This window comes from Otolemur garnettii, unplaced genomic scaffold (assembly GCF_000181295.1).
Source record: "Otolemur garnettii isolate 467f Iridium unplaced genomic scaffold, OtoGar3 scaffold00023, whole genome shotgun sequence".
NCBI classification, from domain to species: domain Eukaryota; kingdom Metazoa; phylum Chordata; class Mammalia; order Primates; family Galagidae; genus Otolemur; species Otolemur garnettii.
Genome location: NW_003852418.1, coordinates 221022 through 241667, shown reverse-complemented (window position 1 = coordinate 241667; position 20646 = coordinate 221022). Strand labels below are relative to the sequence as shown.

The following is a 20646-nucleotide window of genomic DNA, read 5'->3' as shown; positions in this document are numbered from 1 at the left end:
GACAACACTTAGGAAAATGAAGGTATAAATGATGGCAGTGCCTGGCAGCCACCAGAGTGGACGCCCAGCCGAGGCCCGTGAACTGGAGCAGCACCTCAGAGCAGAGGGAGACCTGCCACGGTCGGAGGTGAGGGGGATGCCCCTGGGGGCCGGGCTTGCTGTGGGCTCTGAAACATGCTTTCGATGGTTGGTGGCATTTGGGGCTGTTCTTGGGTGTGTGGTACTTCAAATCGGGGATAATTGGCAGGAAGACCTGCTCCAGGTGTCTGTCGGAGGCAAGTGAAATCTCAGTGCTCCTTCAAGGGTATAGGGCCAGCTTCTGGGATAATACGTGAATTGGTTCAATTCTCCCATCAACGATGAGATTCTGGCATGGATCGGAGAGGAGCCAAGCAGCTCCACAAATCAATATCATTCATCGACTGCTCAGAACCAATTCAGTGTAATTGCCTGGAAATTGATAACATTTTGCTTTCTTGCTCAATTGCAGCCATACTTCTTACTGTAGGTTTTAGACACAATTATCTGCCTTTGAAGCCCTCCCTGACCCCATGCCTATCTCCTGATCCTTGAATTAATGGTCCGGGAATATCTGTGTCTTTCACTGTAAGCCATCTCAACCCCTTTCTGGAAGGAGGTGGGGTGTCACTCTTTCGAATGGCTCTTCAAGATGCTTCCGCATTAAAAACCTAGATTTCCTACATCTTGAAACACTGTTGTTGAAACAGTTTATAAACTGGATCAAGATGTAGATGCTTTGGGGTTCTCAAATTTCAAAGCAGAATATCGTATTTAAGAAAGGTTAAAGATTTTCTTCTCCTAGCTTTTCGAAAATGGTGTTGTTAGTTTTAAAACTTGACCTCTGCCATTAGCCAAAGGTGTATCTGCAGAGTTGTTATGGCATTCGTGGCATGAAGGCTGGCAAAAGGTTCCAAATGATATAGATCAAGTGCTCATTTATCCTGATTCTAGACGACCTCAAATGTATCTAATCACAGAACTGTAAGCCCTACAGAAAGCTGGCTGATATTCACAATGGAAGACCATAAACTCTGGAACTCCTTCAGACCCCAAAGAGTTGTCAGTGATGCTGCAGGGGTCATATTACATTAACTCAGTGAATTTTGGCTCTTTGGGGTGTCATGTGGAATGTGTCTGTCAACAGCTATTTTATCCTTGGGAACACAATCTCTACTATTATCTCACCATGAGCTGGATACTTCTTGTTCTTCCCCATCCTTGTCCAGCGGGATATGCAACCCCATGGGTTAGGTCCCCATAGCCCAGAGGTTGCTGTGGTGTCTTGATCTATCCCTGAGCACATAATTTAAGCCAATGTTGAGCCTTTTGGTTAACCAAACTGTGCGGTCACTTAGGCTCATTTTGAATGAGTGGAATGTTACTGTATTTACCGTGACTTGCCCCCCAGAGTCTGCCATCTTCTTTATTTTCAGCTTTCCAAAGCCACTGGTGCACAGAGGGAGGGGCCAAACAAGCAGGTGTTCCTGCTTGTTCCCATTCTTTCTTCCCCAGAGGCCCAATGACAAAAAGCAAAAGCTTTCAGTTTTCTCTTTTTTCAGACCTTTTCCCATGTGCAGGTGATGAATTCTGAAGCACCCCATGAATAGGGAGCATTGTGAATAGGGTATTGTGTCTGGGAGGCTGCTGCACAGAGCAGGGGGAAGTCTGCTGGCCTGGGAATTGGGAGGCCAGTTCTGAAGTGCCCACTCCGAAACTAATTTGATGGAGGACCATGGGAAAAGATCCTTCTCTTTGGGCTTGTTTCTTTGACTGTAAAATGAGGGTACTGATACCTGCTCCAGAGGGCAGTTGCGAGGGTGGACCGTGCCATCCAGGAGGGCACGGGGGCTGGAAATCACTTGTGCCCGCTCTACGGAGAAGGGGCCAGAGGTGGGGGGGGGGGCAGAGGAAGAGCTCAGGTCAAGAAGAGGGGTTTGGGATTCACTCTGGAAGGAGTGGGGAGCCAAGGCCTCTGAGCAGGAGAGTGAAGTGATCAGAAACCTAGATATGCTCACATCTTTCAAAGATCAGCAGCAAAGAGGTGAGGGGGCCAGGCTGCAGCTAGGAGACAGAAAAAGCAGTGGTTGGCGTCAAAGGGCCCTGTTTGGCTCCATATTTCCTCCCTGCTTAGGAAATTTCAGTTCTGGAGAGGCAGCCCAGCCCGGGTTGGGAGAGGGGGAGCCAGATATGGTATACGGAGTGAGGAGGAGGACAGAGACTGCACATTCTTGATCTGAGGAGCAAAGGCTTAATTCAGATGCAAACCATATCATGTGGCTGCAGGTGGCTGGCTGGCAGGGCAGGTGGACCTTAAGGAGGCAGCCCTGGGGGGCAGACACCATGTTCCCACGTTCTCATCTTTTCTCTAGCTTCAGTACCTGTTGGAATAGTAAGACTAAATAAATGTTTGCAGGAGGAGATTTGGGACTGACATAATGAGAAAAACTTGGTAACAGTAAGCACTGCTGGAAGTAAGACTGTATTCAGGGTCTTCTTGTCATTTACTGGCAGCAAGTGTTTGCTCGAGCAGGAACTGGGGGACTGCCAATATGTGGGGGTGCATCTTAAGGAGGGAGGGGCTGACCCCTGAGGGCTGCTGCTCCCTCCAGCTCTGGAGGTGCAGGGAGCTCAGGCTGCAGTGAGCAATCCCCATGGGTGCTGCCTGAGGGTCCAAAGCACCCCTAGGTTAGGGAAGACCTTAGTGTCTGCCAAGAAGGGAATGAATGTCCTGAGAGGGCAAGTGAGTCCAGACAAGTCAGGTGGATCCTTGCCAGTCATGACCCTGCCTGCCAGAAATCCCTCCTCAGCAGGACTGTGGTGGTCGGGGATGCTTGTGAGGTAATCATGGGGATGGAGATGGTGCTGCCCTCCTGGGGGCTGACTGAACCTCTGGCTGGGCCTGAATCCCCACAGAGTAGATACCCTGCTGAGAGAGGGGGTTCCCAGGGGAGAGGGAAAGACCCATGGGTCAGGTCTGGGTTGACAGCGATGGCACCTTCCCCTGCTGAGGCAAGCTCTGTCCCCTGCTGACTGTTTGCCCCAAATTGCAGAGCACAGTGTCAAAAGGCCCCACTTATGGGTGATTACATGATCTATGAGATTAGATGATGCTGCCACCACACTGGCTCCCTCGGCTTTCTGGGCTCTTCCAGGACTAAGACTCCTCAGCGAAATCTGAGCATCTGGAGCATATGTATAACTTTCTCCCTTCCCTCCAACTCCATGCAAAAGAAAAATGGGATAGGTCTGCCCACTGAGCTGGCCAATATTAGGTAACCACAGCAAAGGTTTATAGAGAATTCCCTGTGTGCCAAGTTATTCATTCAAATGTCTCATTTCACCTGATCTTCACCAGAACCCAATGCAGGAAGTATAGTTGCCATCTGGTTGAGAAGGCCCAGAGAGGTGAAACCACTTGTCTTGGGACACACAGCTAGTGACCGCAGAGCCAGGATCTGAATTCAAGTTTGTCTGACTCAGAGCTGAGCAGTTACCTTGCTCCCTGCTGTGAGTGCCACACTGGATGGGTGTGATGGAGGGGCCCTGAGAGAAGGTGCTTTCTCCAACCTCTATCCTTTGCTGAGGTCCAAATCCCACCTCTAATGCCCCCAGCAAGGGGCGGTTTCACTGCTATCTTTGGTTTTCTGCTCAACCCTACAAGGTTGGTGGGGGAACTTTATCATGTTCATTTCATTTCACACACCGAGAAATTAAGTCAGAGCTGGTGACTGGTAGAGGCAGAAGTTGAACACTTAAACTTGAGTCTAGGTTCTTTTTCTCATCCCACAGCTTCCAAGGGACAAGAACCGAGGCTTATCATGGAGCCAAGCCCAGGGCTGGGCCCAGCCAGTAAAGGGCATCTCTGTGGCTCTGGCTGGGCCTGACCTTCCCTCCTGTCATTTTGCAGGGGCCACCACCGGTGTGAAGGATGCCACTCTGGGTATTCCTCTTTGTGATCCTCACCCTCAGCAGCAGTTCCCACTGCTCCCCTCCCCTACCCCTGCCCCTCAGGTAAGCAGTACCTGGGTTCCCACCACTCCGGAGCCATCTCTGCCATGGGGCGGGCATTAGAGGCTGCAGGATGGAGCCATCCATCACTATTTCTGCAGCTCAGCCAGGGTCTGAGTCTCTCTGGGGGTGCGTGGGACAAAGGGCAACAGAAAGATCTTGCAGAGACGTGGTGAGTGCAGCCCCAACTGTCCTCTTGACTGGTCCCCACCCTGCCCTTTGACCTCTGACTCCTCCTCGGGCACAGGATGCGGCGCTACGCAGACGCCATCTTCACCAACAGCTACCGGAAGGTGCTGGGGCAGCTGTCTGCCCGCAAGCTGCTCCAGGACATCATGAGCAGGCAGCAGGGGTGAGCAGAGGTTCTAGTCATTTCTTCCCACACCGCTGTGCACCCAGGTTTGGAAGCCCCACTACAAGAGGCCAGGGACCAAGTCTGGTCTCCTCCCTGACACAGCATCATTTCTGAACCTTCCATGGTAGAAGGGGACCTGTGTTGAACCTTAACTTACCTCTACCCTTACCATGTGCTCCTTCCTAGCCTGGGCTCAGAGGATATCACTACTGACAATAAGTAACATCTGATTGTGACTCTGTGCCAGAAAGAGAGGCTCTGTACTAGGACATGCTCACACGACACCCAACACACAGGGAGCCCTTGGTAGTGTCAGCCATTATCCTCAGTTTCTTGTCTGATCTTTGTAACAACCCTAAAATGTAGGGACACTTACCCCCATTGTATAGAGCCATTAATAGCTTCTAAAGGACACACAACCCAAGAGGGGCAGAGTTAGGATCCAAACAACCTGACTTTACAGCCTATTCACTTTTTCATTTTTATTTTGAAAACATTTCCAAGTACCAAAAAGTTGCAACAATGGTCCCATGGACTTCCCTATACCCTTCTAATTCCTAACACTCTTCTATATGTGTTTACTTTGTATCTATGGCTAGATATAGGTCTATCCACACTCACACCTATATACAAGTTTATTAGTATTATCATTTTGGCTGAGCCATTTGAGAGAAAATTATAGTCATCACGACACCCCCTTGGGTACTTTTGCACATGCCTCCTAATGTCTAACCAAAGGACATCCCCCTACACAATCACAGTATAATTATCACCTATATCCCATATTTGAATTTTCCCAGTTGTCCCAGAATGTCTTTTATAACAATTCTTTCTTTTTCTAACCCAGGATCCAATATCCAGCGTCATGGGTTCTATTTAGTTGTCATGTCTCTGGAGTTTATTTTTATTTATTTATTTTTTTGAGACGGATTCTCACTTGGTCACCCTCGACAGAGTGCCATAATATCACAGCTCACTGCAACCTCAAACTCTTGGCTTAAGCGATTCTCTTGCCTCAGCCTCCCAAGTAGCTGGGACTATAGGTGCCCTCCACAACGCCTACTATTTTTTAGAGACAAGGTCTTGCTCCGACTCAGGCAATTCTCAAACCTGTGAGCTTGGGCAATCCACCTGCCTGAGCCTCCCAAGTGCTGGGATTATAGGCATGAGCCACCATGCCCGACCTGGAATTTCGTGACCTGGACATTTTGATTAGCAAAGGCTAATGATTCTTTTTTTGATTGCGGTTTTTTGGCCAAGGGCCAGGTTTGAACCCACTACCTCTGGAACATGGGGCCAGTGCCCCACTTCTTGAGCCACAGGCCAATGATTTATAGAATATTCTTCACTCTGAATTTGTTGGAGGCATCCTCATTATTAGATTCATTATAGAGACTCCATTTCAAAAACAAAACAACACAAAACTATAAAACCAAAGACAGACCAGTCTCCCACCCGCTGTGGTAGACCGGTACACTCACAGTAGTGATCTTGTGTCCTTAGTGCTTGGTATTAGGAGGCACAGAATGTCCATTTGCCCCATTATTGTGGATGGTAACTTTATACTTAATCTGTGGGGAGACATTTTGCAACTGTGTACACTTGCACTCCTGTACTTCACTACTATATATACTGCCTCCCTAAATCTGGGCAAATCTTATTCAGTGGGGGAGAAGAGTCCTCACCAGATACCGGAATAGGCATAGGGCCTTACCCCTACCTTTCCTCATGCTACCCAACTAGCAATCACAGCTATTTTTCTTTTTCTAACCACATAGAGAGAGAAACCAGGAGCAAGGAACAAGAGTACGGCGTGGCCGTCAGGTAGAAAGTGTGTGGGCAGAAAAAAAGCAAATGGCATTGGAGAGCATCCTGGTGGCCCTGCTGCAGAAGCACAGGTATGGTGTGTCTGTGTGGTGTGTGTGTGTGTGTACTTAGGGTTCTCAGAGCTTCCTTCTCATGCCAGGAAAAGGAAAGAATCCCCACCTGCTCTCCAAAAGTGTGGGGCTAAGCACAGGGAGAACAAGTTCCCTCCTTACACACATTAAGAACTAGAGAAAGGGGAGAAAACATAGGATGGAGACTACATCTTATCCACTGCTGTATTTCTGAGCATGCCCCCAGAGGCCAGACTCAGCCTCTGTGCCCGAAAATGGAACTCACTAATCGTTCTGGGATAGGACCCAGAAACCTGAATCAAGTGTCTCAGAGGATTCTGATGCAGGTGATCTGAAAGGCACACCCTAGATCCCTCGCCAAGTTCACACTGATAAAGCTGATCAGGCACGGGGTCTCACATCTGTAATCCTAGGACTTTGGGAGGTCGAGACGGGAGGATCCTTTGAGGTCAGAAGCTCAAGACCAGCCTGAGCAAAATCGAGACTCCTATCTCTACTAAAAATAGAAAAACTAGCTGGGCATTGCTGTGGGTGCCTGCAGTCCCAGCTACTCAGGAGGCTGAGCCAGGAGGATTGCTTGAGCCCAGGAGTTTGAGGTTTCTGTGAGCTAGGCTGAGGCCACGGCACTGTGGTCTGGGTAACAGAGTGAAACTCCATTTCAAAAACAAAACAAAACAACACAGAACTATAATAACCAAAGACAGACCAGTCTCACACACTCTGTGGTAGACCATTGTGTGCAGACACACCATCATCAGGGAAGAGCCAGAGACCACTGCTGTTCCCCGTCTCCCTGGCCTTCACGTTTCCACAGGAGGCTATTTTACAGAAGAGGAAAAGTGAGGCAAAGAAGGGGCTGCAGCTGGCCCCAGGGTCTTGCAGGCCCCAAATCTGCTTTGCCTCCCTGAACTGCTTCATACAAAACTCTACTTCATGGACAACATTTCCCAAGAGTGACACAACTGTTCAGAGAAACCCTGCTGGGTTTTAGAGCCTGATTTTATTTTATTTTATTTTATTTTATTTTATTTATCTGAGACAGAGTCTTACTCTGTTATCCTGGATAGAGTGCTATGGCATCGTAGCACAGAGCAACTTCAAATTCTTGGGTTCAAGTGAGCCTCTTGCTTCAGCCTCCCAAGTATTTGGGACTATAGGTGCCTGCCAGAATGCCTGGCTAGTTTTTCTATTTCTAGTAGAGACAGGGTCTCACTTTTGCTCAGGCTGGTCTCGAACTCCTGAGCTCAAGCAATCCACCTGCCTGGCCTCCCACAGTGCTAGTATTACAGGCATGAGCAACTGTGCTCAGCCTAGAGCCTGATTTTAAACTGTGAACACAAGCGTGTCCCTCCGTGACCTTGCTGGGCACTTATGGACCCATATACATGTATTAAACAAATCGAATTCCCAACAGAGCTCTCTCACCTTCTTTCCAACCTAATTAGAAATCAGGAGCCCAGAGATCCCAAGTCCTCTAGCCCTGTGGGGACAGAAGCAGCAGCAGGCCTGCAGCAGAAGATGTAAGGGGTGAGGATCAGACTGGGGGGGGAGGGGGGATGGGCCCTGGTTCTGCAACCAACTATTTGCAGGCAGCAGGCTTCCTAGCTTCCTCCTCTAAGAAAGGAAATGTTCCTTCTGACCACCTCTCAGGTCCCCATGGCTAGAATTCTAAATTAATTTCTCTAAGAACACCCCCACTGTGCCTCTTGCTGGGATTAGGCCCTTATTCACCTGCTACCGGCCCCATCAGGCCCCGGTGGGCCGGATGGCCCCAAGGAAGGCCAAGCCTAAGAATGCAGGCTTTGTTCCCACAGGTTAAAAGCCAGAGGCTTCACAGAGCTCCAAATCACAGAGCTGGCAGGAAGGGGGCTAGAGGCTGCTACAGCCATTGTTCCTCCTCCAGCTCAATTACTGCAAACACCAGGATATCACAGGGGAGGGAGTACATGAAATAGGGATGGATTCTTACACTCTAGGGCATAATTCTCACACTCTGCAGGGCGCAGAGTGATGTGAGAGGTGCCATACTTTTGTACACCCCACATTCTATGTCCACCTTAACAGCCCCCCAAAGAAATTGAGGTTCAAGTTTAGCCATCCTCCCACTATTGTCCAGTGACCGTGGCATGCCAGCTCTGGGCTGGAGTATAGCAGCCAGGACCACAGTGGCCCCTGTGCCCATGGGATTCATAGCACACTGAGGCAGCCAGGTACTAAATTCATTCTTGTCCAGTCAGTTACTTAATTTGTGATCAGTGGGAAGAGACTATGGGAAGATGACCCCACCTTGGGATTAGTGGTGGCTTCTTTAAGGGGACATGACTGGCCTAGGGTCTCAGTGAGAGCTGGTTGGCAGAGCAGGGGCCAGCACTGGGATTTGCTTTGCTGGCACGCATGAGACTGTTTCCCTCCACCCCACGCTGCCTCCTTTGGAACCTGAAGAGCCAGCTCCTGCTGTTAGAGCACCTGTCACCCTGGCTCTACACGTCCTGCCCCAACTCACCCTTACATCAATCCCTGGGATTGAGTTTTATCTTTCTTTCTGCAACAGGAATTCCCAAGGATGAAGACTCCTCCTGTGGTTTAGCTATCAATAGTCAAAACACAACTGGACCCAGTTAATCCTCTTTCATTTTGGACCTACATTTTCCTTTGTAAATACAATAAAATTCCCCCTTACTGATCTGTGTTTAAATTTTCTTTTATCTTCAGCCTAATTTTTTAAAGTGTTTTACACAGTTTATCTTTCTCAAAGTGGTATTACAAGGTATGATGATAATAATAATGAAATAGCTAAGGGTTACCAAGCAGGCATAGAGTGCTACCAGGCAGCTTCCTGCATAGAGTTTCATGTGCGCTTTACACAGGTATTGGCATCCTTCTCATTTCACAGACAAGGAACTGAGGCCCAGAAAGTTTAAACAAATTTCACAGTCACAGCTGGCAAAAGTGAGAACTAGGATTCAAATCCAGGCAGTCCAGGCTCTTAAACATATTTATCTACCCTAGGTCAAAGTCATCCTTCATCCATCCACTGGTGGCTTACTCGCCTATCAACAATACCATGTATTCATTCAACAAATAATTACAGAATACCTACTATTGGCCAGGGACCATTCTAGGCACTGGGAGACCATCATGAGCAAACAAAGTCCCTGATCTTGTAGAACTTAAATTCCAAGGTGAAGAGGAGAAGATAACAAAACCAAGAAAATGTAGAATATGTCACTTGGTGGCAAGTGCAAGGGAGAAAACTTTAAGGGTATGGAGAGTAGTGAAGGGTATTATTTTATTCACAATGTACAGATATAAAGGCCTCACTGATGATGTGACATTTGAGTAAAGACCTGAGGAAGAAAGGGAGCTTGTTTTGTGACTCTCTGGATAAAGAACATTTAGGCAGAGTGAAAACCCAGCACAAGGGCCCTGGGGCAGGAGTGTGGAAGGAGGACTAGCAAGGAGGTCAGTGAGGCCAGCTGGGGCAGAAGCAGGCATCCATAGTCAGAAAAGAGATGATGCAACGTGACATTTTAACAAGTTGAGGTGTAAAGAGCTAGATTGGTTTTCATTAGTGATTCATGCATTGGGCAGCAGCAACCTGAAGGGAGCTCCAGTGAACTGCACAGAGATGGGCTTTATAAGCAAAAATGGCCAAAGCAGCAGAAACAGGGAGCTTATTTTATTTTTAAAGTTATTTAAGAGGCCAGATGCAGTAGCCCACACCTGCAATCCTAGCAGTTTGGGAGGCTAAGGAAGGAGAATTGCTTGAGGCTGTGAGCTCTAGACCAGCCTTAGCAACATAGTGAGACCCTGTACCTAAAAAAAGTTTAAAAATTAGCTGAACATGGTGGTGGTATGTGCTTGTGGTCCCAGCTACTTGGGAGGCTGAGGCAGGAAGATTGCTTGAGACCAGGAGTTTGAGGTTTCAGTGAGCTATTATTATGCCACTGCATTCTAGTCCAGGCAACACAATATGAACCTATCTCCAAAAAAAAAAAAAAAAAAAATCACTCTGAGAAGTGATCAAATTTTGGATACATTGTTAGGGTAAAACCCATTTGCTGATTCAATAGGTTAGAGGGATTAGAGAGAAGTCAAGAATGACTCTCAAGTTTGGGGTTTGAGAATTGGAACATTGAAACTATCCCTTAGACATTTTAGGGGTGGGGAGAATATTAGGAACTTGAGTTTTGACATATTGAGTCTGAGGTGCCCATTAAAGGTCCAAATGAGGATAGTGAATAGCACAGAGGTGAGCAAGTCTGCAGTTCAGAAGAGAGGTCCTGGTAGCTGGATTGGTTTGGCAGCTGTCACTATTTAGATGGTCTTTCAAGTCAGGCGACTGGTTAGATCACCAAGGAAGAACACAGAGAGGGTAGAGAAGTCCAAAGATTGACCCATGGGCACTCCAGAGAAGATGCAGAACCAGCAGAGGAGACTGAGAAGGAGCAGGCAGTGAGGTGACAGGAAAACCATCAAGAGAGGAATCCCAGAAGCCAACCGAAGGAAGCGTTTGAAGAAGGGAGTGATCTATTCTACCAAATGCTGCTGACAGGTCAAGTCAGTTGAGAACTGACCATGGGAATGATCATGGAAACCACTGATGAAGAAGAAGAACAAACTGGGTGAAGGGGTGGGGGCCAAAGTCTTACTGAGTGGGTTCAAGAGAGATGAGAGAAGAGGAATCAGAGCTGGTGAGTATAGACCTGGCTGTCCGATGTGGTGGCCATGAGACATATGTGGCTGTCAAACACTCAAAATGTGTCTGGTACAAACTGAGCTGTGCTTGAAGTCTAAATAAAACACTGGGTTTCAAAGACCGAATATAAAAAAGAATACAAAATATATCAATATTTTTATATTGATCACATATTAAGATGACAGTATTTTAGATATATTGAGTTAAATAATATATATTAAAATTCACATCACCTGTTACTTTTTACTTTTTTATCATGGTTACTAGAACATGTAAAATCACCTGTGTAGCTGCCTCGTGTTTCTATTGGATGACACTGGTATAGACAATTTTTTGGAGAAATTTTGTTATGAAGGGAAGCAGAGAACTGGTGCCACTAACCAGGGGTCTCTATATCAGTGATCACCCAACTTCTTCTATGCATGAATCATTTTATCTGGGCCACATTAGCTATCCTTCACATACTTCTTATCAGAATCTATGAACTTTCTGGGGTTCTGTATTTGGGTAGTGCTTATACCAGTGTAGTTATGTATAAAAATTCATTGAGTTGTCCACTTAAGATCTGTGCATTTTGCACAGATTTATTTTTTAGGTAAACTAAACCTAAAAAACTAATAACTGTGAAAAGTCTGGATGATGACTTTGATTAAAAGTGCAAAAAGAATCAAGGCATCTTCGAGTTGATGTGACTCAGCCGAACAATCCTACCTGCTTTGTTTTCCAGCCTAGGATACTGCCAGCAGGGAAGGAATGCACTTGATCCAAGTCCTGAGGGTCTGGCACCCAGGTCTCCAGTCTCCCAGCACCAGAACTGTACAACCAACTCGGTTCTTCACCGAGTTTAGACCACCTGCTCTCCCTGGGAACCCTGAGAGAAAGATGTGAAGCGTGGGAAACGGTCTGTAGGGGGCTGCTCTGGTGGCTCTGCTGAGGAGCTAATCAGAACAATGGGAAACAAAAACTCCTCCAGAGGAAAAGGCTGGCCATTGAGGGCAGGCGGTCCACTTCAACCAAGAGAGGCAGGCAGGCCCGGAACCTGCCAAGGAGGAGAACAAAGGAGGAGGCTGCTGAATGGGAGAGGCGCCTGGCCTGCCCTGAGACCCCTCCTTCCTCATCTGGACCCACCTGCTCATCTTGTCCCTTGGCCCGTCCCAACAAAAGCGAAATCTGAGGGCCCTTTCAACTTCCAATTAGTTTTTCAAATGAAATAAAGACCACTGGAACCTGCTGCTACTTGTGGTTTTTGAGGTGAACACAATTACAGAGGAAAAAACCATCATGGTAACAACTCCGGTGCTCTATCACCATTAACTACAACGCTAATGGTGTCTTAAAAGACTTCACCCCTCCCCACAGAGGTGAAGGGCGCTTCCCACTCCCATGAGGGTCCTACTTAATACTGAGAGCTATTTTTTTCCCCCAAAGAAATGCTCTAATCAATGGGGGGTTTGTTGCTTTTAATGATAATCCCTTGTTTGTGTTAATTTACAGTCCATAAAGAGGCTTCCAATTCACTACTTCATTTGCTGTCCACAGCAACCCTCCAAAGGCAGGCAGAGCAGGGTTTCCCACAGAGGTCAGATGACTGACCCAGGCTCATATGGCTGGGAGATAGCAGGTCTGGGACCTGGGCGTGGGGGTTGTGGAGGGAGGGCAGTGCTCCCTTGTTGCTTTAGGACCCCAGGGCCCTGGGGAAATACTGGGGAGGAAATGAGGGAGTTGAGGAATCAAGTGACTTAAACTAACAGGCAATGTGGACCTGGATCAAACCATTTATGGGGCTCCTGCCACACTCAGGAAGTAACAAAGATAACAGTATCTACACTAACTGGAGCAGATGCTGATCTAATATATCAGGTCCTGTGGCATGTGTTCTGAGCATGACCTCATCTAATCCTTGTAAAGCCTCCAAGGTATTATCCCAATTTTTACTGGTGGGAAGCAAAGGCCCAGAGAGGTAAAGTAAGCTATGTAAGGACACACAGCTAATGGGGGGATTCAAAGCAGCTCTGACTCTAAAACTGATATGCCTTGTCTTCCTCAGAAAAGGTCAGGTCTAGGCACTCACTACTGTAGTGACAAATCTCAGTGACAAATCTGGTGGGTTTCATAAATTATAGAAGACAGGCCTGAGAGGCTCAGGGGTAGAGTCCAGGGGAGGGTCTGCAAGAAGGAGAAGAGGCAGTCCAGGGATTAAGGAAAGGATTTATTAGAAAGAAGTAGAGTATGCCGGGCATGGTGGCTCATGTGTGTAATCCTAGCACTCTGGGAGGCTGAGGCGGGCTGAGGTGGATTGCTTGAGCTCAGGAGTTCAAGACCAGCCTGAGCAAGAGACCCTGACTTTACTAAAAATCAAAAAAAATTAGCTGAGCGTTGTGGTGGGTACCTATAATGCCAGCTACTCAGGAGGGTGAGGCAGGAGGATCTCTTGAGCCCAAGAGTTTGAGATTGCTGTGAGCTATGATTGCCACAGCATTCTACCCACAGTGATAGAGTGAGACTCTGTCTCAAAACAAAAGAAAAGGCTCGGCGCCTATAGCTCAACCGGCTAAGGCGCCAGCCACGTACACCTAAGGTGGCGGGTTCGAATCCCCAGCCCGGGCCTGCCCAACAATGATGGCTGCAACCGGCGTTGTGGCGGGTGCCTGTGGTCCCAGCTACTTGGGAGGTGGAGGCAGGAGACTCACTTGAGCCCAGGAGCTGGAGGTTGCTGTGAGCTGTAATGCCACAGCACTCTACCCAGGGGGACAGCTTGAGGCTCTGTCTCAAAAAAAAAAAACAAAAAAAAAAAAAGAAAAAAAGAAAGAAACAGAGTAGAGTCAAGTTAGCTCCCAGCTCACAGTTTCAAGACTTCTTTCTATTGGTGTGGTTGGAATTTGAGTGGGGGTTAGGAGAGGTGGGGCAGTCATCTTTTTTTCTGCAGAGTGAATAATGCTGTGTCAGGAATGGATTTTAGAATTACTCCCTTCTGCCAAAGTGTTAATCTTGTATCAGGGCCTTATCTCTAGTGTCAGCCAGGACCAGGGTAGGAGATTTCTGATGTTTCCCAGGAACACAGGCGTTGAAACATTCCAAGAGTGTGGGGAGGGGATTGCTCTGACCATGCCATTTGGTCTCTGACCTGCTTTCTATCACTAGCGTCTTTCCAAGATGGCAATACTCTTGTCAGGGTCATGAGGATTTACAGGGAGTTGCTATGGTCATGCAGTTTGGTTTCAGGCCTGCTTTCTCTCACTGTCTCCCAAATGACTGTACTCTTGTCAGGGTCATGAGGATTGCTTCCCTCCAGGCTCGCTGTCTACTCTGGACTTCCTAGCCTGACTTGGCTATAGCAATCAGATTCCTTCCCTGCAGCTTTGCTCCAGAGCTGAGAGCTGGGAGTCCCTTCATGAGGCTTCACCTGGTGGGTAGGGCCAGACAGACAGCATCTGCCTCTGGTATATCCCAACAACAAACCACTGGTAGTACGCGCCTGTAGTCCCAACCACTCAGGCTAATGGGAGAGGATCCCTTGAGCCTAGGAGTTTGAGGTTAGCTTGGGGAACAAGCAAGATTCTGTCTCTTAAAATTTGTTATCAGTCCAAAAAAAAAATCCCTTCATCCCAGCCCTTAAAAGCTGAATTTGTTTTAGCTTCTCATAGCTCAGCTAAGGATATTCTTTTTTTTTGAGACAGAGTCTTATTTTGTCACCCTTGGTAGAGTGCTGTGACGTCACAGCTAACAGCAATCTCAAACTCTTGGGCTTAAGCGATTCTCTCGCCTCAGCCTCCCAAGTAGCTTGGACTATGCCACAACGCCCAGCTATTTTTTTTGTTATAGTTGTCATTGTTGTTTAGCTGGCCCAGGCCTGGTTCGAACCTGCCAGACTGGGTGTATGTGGCCGGCACCATAACCACTGTGCTATGGGTGCTGTGTCAAGATATTCTTCTTGATGACGCCCTAGTTACACTGGCCTGCTCTTGGTTCCAATATGCCAAATGCTTGCCTTGGAGTCCTTGGGCATGCACATCCCCCGCCCAGAGTGCCTTCTCATTCTCTAGGTCCCAGCTTGGCCTTCCAAACCTTAGAAGTCTTCCTCACTTTTGTAGCCACACTGCTTGTACTTGCCCTTCTGCCTCCAGGCTGTAAGTGGGTGGAGGGCAGGGACAGCTCTGTCTTGCTCATGGCTGTGGCTCTGGACACAGCACAGAGCCAACATGCAGCAAATGCCTTCCATGCTCTGCTCTCCAGCTCCCCTCTCAGTCTGCAGCCTCTGTGCCTTTTTGCTTTGCCAGCCCCTTCTCCAAAAAGCTGTTTCCTGGCTGCCCCTTGATCCCACTGAGCAGGATACCCAACACCCTCCATACTTTCACACTTGGGCCCTGCCACCCTCCTTCATCACTGCCCACCAGGCCTCCCACAGTCTTCCAGGCTGGTACAGGTCTGCCAGTGGGCAGGGAAGTCTGCTGCTCTCATCCCACATGCTTGCTGGCTCCCCTTCCTCCACTCTGAGCCACTGAGGTCCCAGGACACTAGGAACCACCCAAGAGGAACGGGAGACCAGCATCACCCTTTCCCCCCGGAGTGGGATGAGAAACTAAAAATTAAAAGCAAGAGTCCCATAGGCATATGCCTACGGGAGCCAGGCAGATAATCAAAGGAATAGAGTTGGTAGGGGGAATAGCACAAGTGGCCAGATAAGTGGACACCTGTGAGGGACAGGGCTGACAAAGTGGAGAGTACAGGCCCACCAAAGGGAGAAGCTGTTACTGATTGCTGCTGTTCAGGACTGGGGACACATGGCTCTGATTTTCTTTTTCAAGAGAATCTAGAATCTGAACCTCAAACACAGATTTTTCTATGAAATCTATCAATTCTCAAATGCCAGCCCTTATAAAAGGGCTCCAGGTTAACTAGCCAGCTCCTTTTTTCCCTTCTGCCATATGAGAATACAGAGACAGTGCCATGTATGAGGAATGGGCCTACTTGATATCAAGTCTTGGGGCTTGACCCTGGACTTCCTAGCCCCTGGAACTATGAGAAATTTCTAAGTGTTTATAATTATGTTTTATTATAGTAGCAGGAACAAACTGAGACAGCTCTAAGACAATCTTTCTCTTCTCCACTGCATGTTGTGGCCAAACTTTCAAGGCAAGAGCCTAGAACTGAGAGGTCCTAACTGCTAAACCAAGAGGGAGGGGCCTTCTATGCAGACGGCTGGTGCTCACCACTTAAGGAGAAAGGAAGCTGGATTTTCTAGGCAATTCTCAGTCCTGTTAAGAAAGGCACAAGAAGGACCAGAGAAACACTCTGGCCATCATGTTACATACACCCAAGGATCCCAATACCCCAAAGGTATAATATTAGAATAAGCTCTCAATCAGGTCTTTGTTCCTATTATCATTCTCTTTATTCCAAAACAGATTACATTACAGATTTCAACTTTTCAAATGCAACATCTGGGTAAGTTAGGAATATTCACAGCACCTTGCTAGGGCACCATGCCAAAGAAAGAGACTATCTAGGTTCACAGGTATCTGCTCTGTGTTGGGGACATTGAAAAACAACAAGCAAAAGTATAACCACAATCTCAGCTTTTTTCTTTTTAAATAAAGTTTGCTTAATTTCTCTTTTCACACTGTTCTTGACTCCTTTTCTCAACATTCATTTCAGTTTTCAGGCCTTCCATCCTCCTCCTGGAATTAATGTGCTGTTCTGAAAGAGAATGGAGATAGACACAACATCACTGAAGGTTCCAGCTCATTGTTACGCTTCCCAGCTGGTGACAACAGTAAGACCGAGCTACTCTCCCAGTGTAAGATTCCATTTATAAGGGACTAATCATTTAACTATTGATTCTATTTATTTATGCCCCATTTCATTTTTACAAAAGAATGTGAGACAGCTTATTCAAAACTAAAGTTGATTATGACTTTATAAACAATGAAACAAACCTGATGATAACAAAGTAAGGAAAGTGGCTTGTGAACACTTAAGCAGATGAGGTAATTCCAGGCACACCTCTCACAAAGCAAGGCCAAAAAGAGTGTAAATTTCAATTAAATGAACAGAGAGGAAAATTTAAAGAATGCTCATCCTGTCTCTCAGATTCCAATCTGCCAACCTGGCCCTTGCATGGCTTAAAGTCAACTCCTGACCATTCACCACAGAAACCTGTCCCTCATTCTGCCACATGACCATGTTCTTGCTGAGCAGCACTCAGCATCTAAACCTAACACACAGGATTCTCAAAAATGGGACTCAGCTAACAGAAAACTTCTTTTTTTAGATAGAGTGTTACTTTGTCACCCTCAGTAGAGTGCTGTGCCATCACAGCTCACAGCAACCTCTAGCTCTTGGGCTTAGGTGATTCTCTTAGCCTCAGCCTCCCAAGTAGCTAGGACCACAGGCCACCACAATGCCTGGCTATTTTTTTGTTGCAGTTTGGCCAGGGCTGGGTTCGAACCCACCACCCTCGGTATATGGGCCAGCACCCTACCCACTGAGCCACAGGCGCCTCCCCAGAAAAACTTTTGAAGGAGTCAAGAACAGTGACTCCTTTATTCACTCTTTCTCCTCAGCTACCTTGCCCTAGACTCTAGAAAGTGATAGAGAAACACAAAAAATGCAAATGAGAATCTAGACAGACATTGTGGGGGTGACAACAGCAAGCAACTGAATCGGGGGGGCTCTGGCAAACAGAGGCAAGGGTGCTGCCACACATGCCACCTTATTAGTAGGCAGCTCTCCCCAGTGGTGAGGACTAAGTTGATAAGCACACAGTTTACAGGAGGCAGGCTCCTTACTAATTAACAAAATAGGTTAACAGGACATGCATAAGCCAGAGTGTGTGCCCCGAATTCCCTGCCAATACTCAGAGGTTCCTATGTACCCTGAAGTGTGTGCACTCACAAATATTCATGCAGAAAGGACAGTGTGAGTATGAACTAAGAACAGCAACCCTTGATACTGGCTAAAAAGCTATGCCCTACATTAGGTCTGCTCAAATCAATGTCTATCCTCAGATCAAGAGCACTTAGCTACCAGGGGGTTCCTTTTAAAAGACTAGGCCTCAACTTCAGAAAGTACCAAATGTCCAGGGAATCAAGTGCCGTTTCTCTCTCTCAAGCAGTATGGTTTGGGGTTAGGAGGGTGGAGGTGCACTATTTAAAGTTCAAGGAGAGAGAAAAAAAAGGCAATTTAGAATAAAGAATTAAAAGAACTCAACATTTAGCAGAAAAGACTAGTTCTGAAAGCAAATCTCAGACAGCGCAATTGTAATTAGGATAAAATCAAATGGTATAGCCAGAGAATGAGGGTGGGAGAAGCGACAACTATAAAAGGGGGACAGGGAAACTTTTTGGAGCTTTGCAATATCTATATCTTGACTGAGATGGAGGTTACACAACTATAAAAGGTTTTCAAGAGTCAGAATCGTACATTAAAAAGGGTGAATTTTACCATATGTAAATTATACCTCAGTTAAACCTGAAAAAACAAATCCAAAACAAACACAGTCTTTTCTGAGTCAAGGACTAGGTGACCCAGCTTATGAGCACACAGCAGTAAGGCTCTAAATTCTATGCTTTTGTTGATCTCTCCTGTTTTCAGAGGATTAAAACTTACATGGCTGTGTTGCTTTGGCAGGGAAAGCCATTTCCAAGGCAAAGGATAAGAGGGAACACAACTTAAAAATTTAAATACCTCCCTCCCTTTGTTGGTCTAGGACAGGGGTCTGCAAAGTGTGCCACACGGGCCAAATCCAGCCACCACCTGTTTGGATAAAGACTTACTGGAACACAGCCACCTACTTGTTTTACATAGTCTATGGCTGCTTTCAAATGACAGTGACAGAGTTACACAGTTCTGCCAAGACACTACATAGCCAGCAAAATACTATGTGGTTCTTTACAGAAAACTCCTGCTGACCCCTGGTCTAGTGGAGCAGATCAGTGAAGCATCAGACACTTTCCCTCCTTCCTTTGTGTCACCTTGCCTCCACCTCCGCCCCCATCCTAGGACTAACATGCAGAAGGGGAATGTGAGTTAGTGGAAGGGGAATGTGAGTTATTTCACTTTACATTTTAGTCACAAGGGGGGAGGCTCTGAACCCTACCCTAAGTGCGCTAGGAACCTAGATTCTGATGCTGGCTTGGACCTACGGCCACCAGTCCTTCATAGTATAGTCTCAAAAAACCACACCATTTGGCCCGACTAAGGATTAGTATGATAGAAGGAGGCCTAGAAACAGTGACAAGGTGTGCCAGGATTTGCCATGGGACCATCACTTAATCAATTTTGGACATGTCTTATCCTCAACTCAGCTCTTCTGTAAACAAAGAGAGAGGAGTGTGGTCTAGAAACAAACACCCCATGAGACCTGTGTATAAGGGAGGATGAAGTCTTACGAGTCAAAGTCAGGCCAAAGTTGCCCCATTGCAAAGTTACCCCATCAGCTGGGCTAACTCAGGAAGCCTTTGCCTTGGTCAAGTCACAACTTCACCCCAACAAGTTGGAAAATGGCCCCAGAATTCAGCTTTGGCTTAGGGAGAAGTGGGGAGGAATGAGTGGGCTGAAAACTAGATAGATAACTGACATGCATGAGGTGGGCAAGATGGGAAAGGGACCCTGCTTCTGGGATGGGTCCACCCTTCATCTTTACCGTAGTGTCCTATATTTTGCCAATCTACTGCTCTGCTCTGCAGCGATCCTGCCAAAGGAAAGAGGGTTTGAGAATCAAGAAAGGACAGTGAGAGGAGAAATAAGCTGAGGAAAGAAATGACACACACCCAGCCAGAGCCTCCGTTAGGGTCACCGATCTTCCCAGGGCAGAGTTTGTTCTAAGACTCACAAAGAGGACAACAAAGAGTGGGCTTTATAACTCCTGAGTGGGTATATGAGCAGGGGGAGGGAGCAGTCACCCATCCTTTTGGGATTTTTATGAAACCCTGGACTCTCTCCTCAGAAAGTGCATGCAACTTTAGGAACTCCTGCCAAGCAGGATCTAAATCAAATAAATGAATTCTACCCCACTCTCCCTTTGACTTTGTTCTTTTTGAGTGGGCAACTTCCAGAAAAGAGAGAACTTAAGAGCACAGCCTTTTGGCTCCCTGGGATTCCAGGCAGTTGCTGGAAGGGGATAGGGCTCTGCTTTGCAAAAAAAGCTGAGTCCGGCTCCTTCTCAGACACAAGGCATAGCTGTCCAAGAAAAGGCTGCTGGAGGGCAGAAAAACCAACTGGCTACCAGTGCTGGTGCCTGGAGAGCTCTTGTGGGATCTGGATTCCTGCAGGGAAGCCAAGGAGCATGTCTGCGCCGGGTCTCCACAGACAGGCGTTCAGACAGCTGACAATGGAGACTCGGGCAGAAATGAGGTATTTGCTGCTTCTATTAACAGTCTCCCTCAAAAAGCCATTCTCTGATCTGACCAAATAATGGGCAGTTGGAGGGCACGCTATTGAGTTACATTCTTCTAACAAAAGTCTAGACAGGAGAAAGCAGGGCACATCTGAAAAATGACTTCTTCCAAAGGTTAAAGCAATTCTGACCTTTTCTTATTGGCCTTTGTGTAGCTGAAATCACCCAGGTTCTAATAAAGTCAAATCAATAAGAAACACCTATGTGACATTTAAATTTGCCCTCAATTCAGTTTCAAAAGTCAAGCTGCCACCAAGTCGAGGTCTGA

General features: G+C 47.1%; 2 protein-coding genes across 2 annotated transcripts in view; one reads left to right on the top strand and one right to left on the bottom strand.

Annotated features, from left to right (window-relative positions):
• The first annotated feature begins 3930 nt into the window (after nucleotides 1–3930).
• On the top strand, nucleotides 3931–8977 carry GHRH (growth hormone releasing hormone). The gene is made up of 4 exons (XM_003787575.2): nucleotides 3931–4032; nucleotides 4277–4381; nucleotides 6163–6282; nucleotides 8834–8977. Exons 1-4 carry the CDS (start codon nucleotides 3950–3952, stop codon nucleotides 8847–8849), a joined length of 324 nt encoding a protein of 107 aa, XP_003787623.1. The 5' UTR covers nucleotides 3931–3949; the 3' UTR covers nucleotides 8850–8977.
• A 7371-nt stretch (nucleotides 8978–16348) lies between these two features.
• Nucleotides 16349–20646, bottom strand: part of RPN2 (ribophorin II) — a 66680-nt gene continuing 62382 nt past the window's right edge. Inside the window, exon 17 of the mRNA XM_003787572.3 lies at nucleotides 16349–16678. Coding sequence (XP_003787620.1) covers nucleotides 16666–16678 — 13 coding nt within the window. The 3' untranslated portion in view covers nucleotides 16349–16665. The remainder of the gene's footprint in view (nucleotides 16679–20646) is intronic.